Here is a 10696-nt window from a genome sequence, read left to right as displayed (position 1 = left end):
TAAATGTTTCATGTTTTACTTTAACAGCATTACCCTCAGTGATTTAAACGCTGAATTTACCTTTGAGCGCCAGATGAGGATGTAAGAACACCACCCACTCTACTCCTCTTAATGATTGCTGGTACGTTTCCTCGGCAAAGGAACGATAGTGCTTCCTGGCAACGACTCTGTCTGTGTGTGTGTGTGTGTGTGTGTACATTAAAAAGAGATACAGATGCTGTCTTGTTGAATGCAGTTTCAACAGGTTTGGCTTCAGTTCAGTCACAGTAGAAAGTGGATTTTCCTCTTCTTCAGAACTTAATTACTGGAAAACACTTAGCTGAAAAACAGACTCACAACCTCAAAAGAAAATAACTCTGTGAATACTTTGTCTCTCACAAGCACAACGTAAAAAATGTAAATAATTTAAGGTCACAGAAAGTACAAAACATGACTGAAAGGTGTAAGAAAGGAAGGGACACAATATAGACTTTCCTTCTCCACTGTCTACTTTATTCCCCAACTGTCGAGTTTATGTACAGTCAGTCACCTGTGGGAAAACCATCATAAAAAGAGACGGAGTTAAACCAACATGGATGGTTTTAGTCAGTGGTGAACATAAACAAATCAACCCAGAGCCAAAAAGAAAGTTTGTACATTGCTGTTTTCACTGGCAGTTAACGACAGATTCCAGCATTGACGTACTGACATTGTGAGTAGTTGCTTAATGTATTATGATAATGTGTTATTGCACTCTCTAAATGCTCCTCTAACATAATAGTTTGCGCTGCGTCAGTTCAGTGTCCCTTAATTTACGTCACAATGAAGGGAAAAGGTTAATATAAGACAATTTGTAGGAACAAAATACATTTTAACACAAGATAACAGTTGCTGTGGAGTACCTCAGGGTTCTTTCCTGGGTCCTACACATTTCTCCGTAGTTATATTCGAACTTTTTTTGCCCTTTGCAGCTGTATTTCTTTATTGAACTAATTGTGCAAGCACCACTGAGAATACTTGAAGACCCAGACAACTTATTTCCTCAATCAGCTTCTTATTTAAGTGATTAGGATCCTACATGAATGACACAGTTTCGGTTCTGTCAACTGAGAGGTTCCTTACTGACGGGCTGTGCTGATTTTCCTTGGTTGAAGTGGATGTAACTCAAATGCAAAGCGTTGATGTCACATATTTCTGTGCCTCAATCAAGATTAAGCAACTTTTGAATCAATACATGACGATGACAGTTGGGTCGTTTGCTTATGTTTCCAGGCCGCTGTCAATCAAATCTGTTCAAGCCACACCCACACAGTCCTAACACATTAAACACATTATCTAAGCTTTTGTTACCCTGCCTAATAAATAATTCCTATAAATATTTTGTTGTTTTCTTTACGTTAACTTTGATTTAACATAAAAAAACAAGCTGTCAGGGGCTTTGAATTGAACATTTCAGTTTTGATAAAGCTGAATATGCTGCATTTCGCTTATGAAATTCAAAATTGACTTAGAAATGTTATGAAAGTTTAGCCAAACCCCGGATAAACGTCTTTCCCTATTATTCATACATTTATTCAGCACCATATTACCGAAATAACTATATCTTTATACTTTTGCCACAACTTTAAAGCTTCGAATGGAGGGATTTGTAACTCTTAATACAGATTCAGGACTTTATAATAGCTTGACTGAATGTTTATTGACACCATTGAACAAAATAAAGGCTCACCTCAAGCGCCCTCTGCAAATGTTTAACTCTTTATGTACAGATCTGCATTCCTAGATCTAAAGACAAGACGCTCCATTGACTGTTCCAAAGTCTGAATGTGATCAAGCAGCTGTGAAGATAAATTACGACATTTGTGGATTCTGTCTTTATTAGAACTTAAAAATATATTATAAGAGTATAATTATTGCTGTTCATTAACAATCTTTGATACGTTCTTTAATTTACTTCAGCTGCGTTTGTGTTGAAGTTGTGGCTTTGCAGGTTCTGGGTTAAGTGTCGTTCAGTTCACCATGACACAGATAGGTCACACACACACCCACAGACACACACACACACACACACACACACACACATTTGGGCCACATTATATATCTGAAATCCTCTCCTATATCTGCCATATTGGCATTCAAGTTGATATTGGTTCCACAGTGCCGGTGATATTGCCTTGATCGACTCCATTAAAGGCAAATCAAATAAAACATAAATTCACTTTCAGTTCAAATTAGCTGACACAACCAAACTATCTTTTTCAATGACGTTTCAAATAATGGACATGTGACCCTAGTTCCTGATTTGAATTTTGCAAAAAGACACTTCATCTGCAGTCATTTCATTTATTAAAAAGCAACGTGTGGTGTTTGTTATTAAATTAATATTGTAAAGTTAATCATGTGCTGAAGTGAAAGTGAACTTCCAGCCCTGACAGAATTGTAAATGAAAGAATTACAGACTATAGTGCAACTAATTCCCTTCCCAATCTCCTCTTACTCTCTCGTTTCAAAATACACTGTACAATTAGAAGAAATAAAACATAGTAGTCCCACTTGTACACAACATCATACATTAGTAGTCAACTAGAAAAAACAGTAAACACGGCCACATGTGATTAAAAAACGTCTAGAAGTTCAAAGTTACATTTCATCGTTTTACATTGTAGTTGCTATTTTTATCTCCTTTACTCGGCGGACGTTTCAGACTGCGTTACTTATAGAAAAATCACAAAGTTCACATTTAGGACTCTTTGAAGAGAGTTGAGGAGCATTCAACAAACCAAACAGTTCCCAGTTTTAAGTAGCTAGTTAGTCACACGCAGCATGAGATTAAATACTCGACAGTTTGGAAACACCTCATGCAAACACACAAAAAGTTGTTTCTGTCCTCCAGAGCGACTGTCTGTGGAGCCTCACAGCGACTCTGAACGTAACCCACAGGTTTGTTATAAAACATGAACTGCTGAAGATAACTGGCAGACGGGGGTGGACTTTGTAGTTTGTAGAGGGGGAAAAAGTCCATCATATTGTCAGTATTTTCTCCAAGAAATGTCCCTTGGTTGACGGAGAAAAGGCCTCAAACTTTTGGTCCAGTGATTGCAACACAAATGCAACACGATTCGTCACATTTCCAGAAGGAATCAGTTTTTTTCTGAACTGAATAAAAGTGAAAAAAACCTGCTGGTCGCCTGGAATGCAAATGTTGGGGGGGGTTTCTTCATATTTGTGATATTCTCGCTATTTTTCTTACATGGGAACCCAGGAAAAGTGAAGCTGAGACCCATTATTTTTGGTCCCAGTCTGTGGCTTTTTCAGAAAACCAGGCTTTACGGATGTCCATATGGTGATATCGTTGGCACTTTCTACATTAAAATTTGAGTGGTGAGGTGAAGAAAGGGAGCTGCTAAGACTCCGGTGTCTCTCTGGTATCATTTTTGTCCTCGTTAGTCTGCAGGCGAGGGTGAACGTGTGCGCTGTCGACGGAGATTCCGCCTCTGTCGTTTCCTTTTTCTTTTGTTCACAAATCTTTGTCATTCTCCAGGGTTTTGGAAATGCAATATATCAATCTAAACAACAAACTAAGATGCTTTTCTGTTCCCACATAATAATGACAGCCATGTTTCAGCTTTTTGGCACCTTTGTTATGGTTCAAAAAATGCCAATTTATGATGAGATTCAGGTCGATCTGACATTGATTGTCATTTCTGTTTAAGGTGTTTTTTCCCTTTATGTAAGCGTGGTCTGTTTTTAAATATTTCTGTTGTTGAGGAAGGGTGGATGCTGCACATGAGGCTGATTGGGCACTTGATTTGGCCTCCAGCTTTTTTTTTTTAACCTTTTTATAATTCAGAAAAAGGGAAAACAAAACGTGCCTGCTGAGAGACGAAGGAAGCTTTGAATTGAGAGCTACAAGGACTGAGGTGGAAGGGAAACCGTTGCCTGACCTCAATCCCTCTTCTGGGATCGTTCTCTTTGTCTCTATCTACCTCTGGATGGAAGACAAATTATTTAGACAGCAAGAGAACAAATCTCGTGTCCTCTGTCTGTATTAACATGGTAGAAAACACCCAATGACCTTTAGGATGCTGCAGCTCGACCGTCTCCTGTCTGCCTCCCTGTCTGCCTGTCTACATGTCTGTCAGGTGTTCAGTCTTTCTGTCCGGCAAGCTGAATTTTTGAAGTATTGTAAACATTGTTAAGATTCACATTAAAAAAAATGTTAATACATCTGTTATGTGTGTGTGCGTATATGCGTGCATGCATGTGTGAATTCACATATGCATCGCCTAATGCCTGTGTATGTGAATGCGTGTTTCCTGTACACATGCACACGTGGAATGAAAGCATGTAAATCTACACAAAGCATCAGTCATTTAACATTCGACGTTTCTGATGAAGCAACAGAGGAACATGTGTGGCGTGTACTCGTGCTTGAGTACATGAGCCCGTGACTTGTATTGAGCTCCCAATTTCTGCTGCAACAAGGAACCCAAAATGCACCAATAAGTAACCATAGAAAAGAAAGATGTCTGACATTCCTATATCGGTAGTTCTTGCTAGTAGACGCTTTGTCAGTCTGGTTGGAAGTCCAGTGTCTGATGTGTGGTTGTAACGGACTCTATTGTTATACATAGCTTGAAGAAACAGGGCTCCGACAGTAGAGAGACAGAGTGTTCTCCTTGGAAGTCTGAAGAAACCAATGGGTCGGTAATTCACCAATGGGCCGCTTTACATCCCTTTGGTTTCCGTCACGATGCAGATATTCAACATCACAAAAGGAATATATTGGGTCCCTCAGAGATGAAGAAAAACAAAAAAATGCAGGTATTATCGGAGCTGCCTGTCCTGGTGTTTCATAAATGTCGTGGTGTTACCGCGTTCAACCACAAGAGGCCAGTGTTTCATCAGGAACAGACCTAACTCCGTTAAAACAGCAGACAGGCAGACCAGGAAAGCAGTCTGATTACTGGAGGAGGTGGTGGTGGTGGGGGTGGGGGGGGGGGGATCTGTAGGTTGAAGTGCAGAATATCTTAGTGTCTCATCCTGTCGTCTTGTCTGTGTCTTGGTTGTTGTTTATTAAAAGACAGTTGGAGTAGTAAAAGGAGGATGTCGAGCAGTGGGGGTTGGTAAGGCAGCGCTCCTGGAGTAGCTCCTGGGTTTACTTTGACCTGAATGAAGAGAGGAGGAGAGGGTTATATGAAGATAGTGACTGAATCTCTTGTATTGCCTTAGCATAGATTTAAAGGTAAATATGTATGTGAACCTCTGAAACTGCAACTCTTTGAAGTGTAACTGAGGACAGTGAGGATTGAGAGGGTTCTGTTTAAATGCTTAGCGGTGCATTTGCTAAGTGTCGTCCTTGATAAAGCGATTCACTCAGGCACATAAGCTGAACATTAATGTTCAATGAGGACATCTGAAGCACTTGTCCTGTGTATTATAAGAGATGATAATAAGAGACAGCTTGAGCACATCCGCGTGGCTGTACTGACTTTGATACGTCTCCCCCAAACATTTATGAACAAAAAAAAGCAAGAAAGAAATGCTAGCTATTTGATTGTCTACAAAAAAACAAACAAAGTTTCATATGTATATCCAATATAATTATCAACACAATGTAAACAACAAGGTATTAAAGTGATACTACCGGTATGCGACCTTTAAGAGAAGAAGTCACACATATTCCTTTTACAAATGAAAAATTCAATTCATAAGCAGTCAAATGCTCCACTGCTCAATCTGAATACTCAAGCGTTTTGTTGCTACATCCTCACTTGGTCTAATATGACCAGTAGCTTATGAGTTGCTAACGTTAGCAACCTTTAGGTAAATATTGATGTATAGCAGACCTGCAGTTATGACTATTCCACACTTCCTGCTATATTTCATTTAATAAGTTCCTAATATAATTAGTTCTGAGCTCTGATAAAATCAAATGCAACAAAGAGCTTAATCTTGAGGCTGTAACAGCAGACGCAAAAATTAAATATAAATTGTGGAAAAATGAGAAGTTTACGGTCACAACTTGATATTTTGGTTCTGTATTGTTATGGATTTAATGTTTTTAGGTGATATGATGTTTTTAGGATAATGCTTCACTCTCATATGAATACAACTCTCATATGAATACAACACATGCTTTTGGGGGGGTCAACCATAAGTTGATCTTTATTTTACTTTGCAAAGAAGCGCACATTTCTTCAAAATTCTGGAGGCGGCAAAAGTTGTGACGTTATTTTTGTGTGTGTTTGTGTGTGTGTGTGTGTGTGTGTGTGTGTGTGTGGGTGGGCGGTTGGGTGTGGGAGATTCCTACTGGGACGACACAGCTGTATTACTATTTACTGGTCCCTGTGGCCAGAGCCAATAAAGACCAAAGTGAAGGGACAACAGCTGGGGAACAATGATAATATATTGATGATGTTTCTGCAAGTGTGTGTGCATATGCATGTGTGTGTGTGTGTGTGTGTGTGTGTGTGTGTGTGTGTGTGTGTGTGTGTGTGTGTGTGTGTGTGTGTGTGTGTGTGTGTGTGTGTGTGTCTATATGTGTGTGCATTAATGTACAAGCACAAGATGTCCATCAGCACATTTACTGTGAGTCAAGTTGTTTGTGCGTATGCATAGTTTGTGTGTGTGTGTGTGTGTGTGTGTGTGTGTGTGTGTGTGTGTGTGTGTGTGTGTGCACAGATATGTGTATTCATGCTCCAGCTCTTGTGTGAGTTTGCAGCCATTATCTTGGGGGTCGATGATTTATGATCTGTGTTATGACTTCCACAGGGGACATATAAAACTACAGAATGGCCCTTTATTGCCTTTCTTCTTTGTTTAGTCCTCGGTTTCATCCATCACTCTGTGTTTATCTTCTCTCCCTCCCCTCCTCTCTCTCTCTTTCTCTCTCTCTCTTTTTCTACTAGTCTCTCGTCTATCTTGATCTCAATTTCTCTCTCCATCTCTCTCTGTCCGTCTGTATCTGTCTCTAATTTGTTCTGTCTCTTTTCTCTAATAAAAACAGCTATTGATCAACTGTCTGCTGTACATCAGTGGAATCGCCCGTTATTTCTTGTGTTGTTGTTGGTGTTTGCTACAGTGGTGTTAGCTTTGGCTATATTGCGAGATTGATGCAGGGGCCATCCATGCCTGGACCCAGACTCATTTTGTTTTATCGTATTCCTGGCTCTTCGGGCAAAAGAATAACTGAAGATCTCAACAAAACAGGAATCTGTGGTTTGAGTGTCTAGGAATCACCACGTAAACTACAATCTAGCCTGCAAGGATACAAAATGAAAGCTTCCAGAACGCAACAATGATAATACAAAAGCTAACAATCTAACAAAAGCTTCAGCATGAATGACATCAAGGATACAGATGTTTTCATCGTCTTTATTTGCCACGTATGTGTGGGGGTATAAAAGCGCTACAACAGGGATAATTGATTTGACCTTGGGCTGATAAATGATAAGCAATAATGCTGATACAGCAAGAATATGCATATATCATTGTCACTCAAACACAGATGTTGATGGTTTGGTGGAGTTTAAGAGGATCTGGAGTGAATTCTGGGTATAAAACTTGGATTTCTGATCAGCATTTAGCTCAATTAATGCCTCATCTTTAAGACTAATATTGTGGGTGATATGTGATAAAAAAAACATAATCAAAATATTTTCTTTAAATATCTAACATTTGTAGATGAATAGTGTATAACTATACTTACATGTACATGGGCTGTAGCTGAAGGTGGGAGGTCTTCTGAGGCCCCTGGTAACCGTAGGAGTCGAACCCTCCTATAAAATCAACTGCACGCAAAAACAACACCAATTAGAGACAGAGTATGCCTTAGTGGTTATCAACTGGGAATCTCCCACCACAGATGAGTCATCGCAAAAAGGCCTCCTCCACCTCTAGGGTGATCAACAAAACATTTTGTAGCAGAACCACCACCTCTATATCGCCGCCGCTCTTTGAGCTAATCAGGGTTGTAGAAATGAAACTGCTGTTTCATTTTCAAAGAGAAAATCTGTCCTCAACTGTATGGGATGATTCAAATCTAATTCTATCTTTAGGATAAATCTTATGAAGCGATATATTTATGCTTTGAGAATACTCTGAACTTCCTAAATTATATAAGATGCCTCATCAGATTCCGGAGCTGAGGAGCTGCCAGCAGGTGGTTGCTTTTCTCAGACTGAGGCAGAGAGCCTAGACTTTTGAAGAGAGGAAGCTATGATATATATATTTATTTTACTTTGATGTTGTGGAGCTCATAAAAGGGTACTTCCTCGCCTTGATCAGCAGCGCACTTTCGTATTTATTGAGTGAGGTTTCATACCATCAAGAGAGTGGCTTTAGTACGTTAGTACGTCCTAACATGACGTGGGAGCCAAACACAGTCAGGCAATTCAACTAACTAGTTTGTGTGTGACTCTATTAAAACCCAAGACACATAAAATATGTATGGAGATGTTGTGTTTTTATACCTTTAAGATGAGTAAATGAGTAAATAAAATGATGTTAGTCACATTTTGAAAGAATATTTGATCATTTTTGCGAAGTTTTCCAAAGTTGCTAAATTCCGTAACAACGCTGTCGGTCGAGACGCAGTAATCAGCGGTATCCGCTGTACCAGCACAGTGCAAATAGTTTTTTGCTGTTATATTAATGCACATTTAGCACCTTTTAGTTAAGCTATTTTGCTCAGAGATGAGTACATCTATCAAAATATGAAGCTACAGCCAACTGGTTATCTTAGCTTAGCATAAAGACTGGAAGCAGGTGCAAATAGCTAGCCTGGCTATGTCCAAACTTTATCTTTAACTTTAGCTCTATTTCTTGGCTTTTCAGCACGTAACAGCACGTTGTCATTTATTTTATTTTTTTTGTACAGATTAAAAAACAAAATATTACACGCGCTAGTCCAATTTAGAGGCAGATTTAACTTTGAACAGATCCACACTAGCTGTTTCCCCTGTTCCCTGTCTTTATGCTAAGATAAGCTAACCAGCTACTGGCTCTATTGTCAGTAGACAGAAAGCATAGCCCGAATTTTTTATTGGTTTCCACTCAAGTCTCTGGATCAGTGTATCTGTTCTCACATACCTTTCTTGTTCTTTTTGTTCTGTTGAATTTAAAGTTAGACAAAATTCATAATAAGCCGCCACGTCTTAGCCGTGAGTTTTCACACTTCTCCCTTAATCCTCTTAATGCATCCATGTGAAATCGTGATTACACCACGCGACGGGACGGCAGATGATCCTCTTTGTCTATCAGCAGTTTTCCTGGACTGCTGCAATACAGAGGTGTTTTATGATCATTCTGCTCATTACAGTTGTTCAGTCAGACAATGCGGAGATGTCGCCTGTGCTTGATGTGTTCTTTCTTTGTGCGGATTCCTTTTGTGGAAGAACGGCCTGGTGTGAACGGCGAGGGCTTCCTGCTGATTCATGCTGCAGTCAAATAGTCTCAGCAGAGTTTTCTGCCATGCTTGACCCTTTGAACGCAAGAGGAAATGGAGCCGCTAACCTTGTCAGTGTGCTGCCTATCAAGCTGAAGCAGTTCAATTTAAAAATTCAGATATGTTATTCATAAGGTGCAGGCCTCGTCCAATGAGCACGTGAGTACTTGAACAGTTCTCACCAGAAGCTAGAAAAACAGATCTCCTGATTTTGTACATTTCTCCAAATGTGAGTGTTAACTATTGACAAAAAAAGCTTCCATTTACACAAAGACCGATCTCACAAGGATTGTAATCCTTGGTTTTGTGTCTACATCGATTTGTGTGTTGTTCATGTGTGTACGTTTGACAAGAATCTGTCTGACACATTCAAGGAGCTGTGAGACAGATAAGACTTCCTATAATGATTAATTTCCCACACACAGACGCAACCACACACCTATACACACACTTCAACGCGCACAGGCGCACTCATTCACACATGCACGGAATAATTATGAGCGTAATTAGCTTTCTCAGCAACTCAAAATCTTCATCGGTCCTCAGTGAGCATTAGCTTCTTCACCCAAGGCACATTTCCCTACAAAGCTCCCTGATTATTGTTTAGTCTCCCAGACTGCATTAATCGAGCAGCGCTTTTTCCACAGCCTTACGCCTCGGCAACACAAAGATTACAATGAATCCCGAAATCGTTCTGGAGAAGATTCTCTTTTTGTCGCATGGAAATGATGCATGTGACATGACGCTGCGATTGCCTGTCTATTCATTAAGGCTTAATAGTGGCCTGAAACCTCAATTTGAATCCTGAGTCCTTCTGATAACATTTGTCCCCTGAGAAGACTTGAGGAAATCACTTTCAGTATCGCCGTGTATTTGTGTGCAGTTTGCATGCCAACATTGCAACATTAAACTGGGAGCTTTAAATTGCCCGTTGCTGTGAATGTGAGTGTGAATGTGTTTGTCTGCATGTGTTAGCCCTGTTAAAGACTGGCAACCCGTCCAATGTATGCTACGCTCCAGCTCCCAAAACACATTCACCAGCACAAGCAGCTCACAAAGCGGATGAACAGATGGTTGCAGCTGAATTTGTCAACACCCCTGGAAACTTTAAGTGTTTCCTTATACCATTAAATATCAATGACTAAATAATAAAGTAAAAATTTGGGAGGAACACTCTGTGGTATTATTTATGGAGAGTTTAACCACTCAAAAACTCAGCGTGCTTCATCCGGACTGTCGATGTGATCAGATTTGACGGACAGTGCCTGC

General features: G+C 39.9%; 1 protein-coding gene across 2 annotated transcripts in view; it reads right to left on the bottom strand.

The window, feature by feature from the left end:
- Positions 1–5068: 5068 nt before the first annotated feature.
- nkain2 (sodium/potassium transporting ATPase interacting 2) overlaps positions 5069–10696 on the bottom strand; it is a 68331-nt gene continuing 62703 nt past the window's right edge. The window contains exons 6-7 of one of the 2 annotated variants that reach the window (XM_054618818.1): positions 7691–7772; positions 5069–5147 (exon numbers count right to left, since the gene is read on the bottom strand). In XM_054618818.1, the coding sequence (XP_054474793.1) occupies positions 5138–5147; positions 7691–7772 (92 nt within the window). In that variant the 3' untranslated portion in view covers positions 5069–5137. Of the gene's footprint in view, positions 5148–7686; positions 7773–10696 lie in introns of those variants that run through there. The other variant, XM_054618820.1, reaches the window with a different exon arrangement.

The sequence above is a fragment of the Anoplopoma fimbria genome, chromosome 18, assembly GCF_027596085.1.
Source record: "Anoplopoma fimbria isolate UVic2021 breed Golden Eagle Sablefish chromosome 18, Afim_UVic_2022, whole genome shotgun sequence".
NCBI classification, from domain to species: Eukaryota; Metazoa; Chordata; class Actinopteri; order Perciformes; family Anoplopomatidae; genus Anoplopoma; species Anoplopoma fimbria.
The sequence above is the reverse complement of the archived record's forward strand: the minus strand, read 5'-3'. Positions and strand labels throughout refer to the sequence as shown.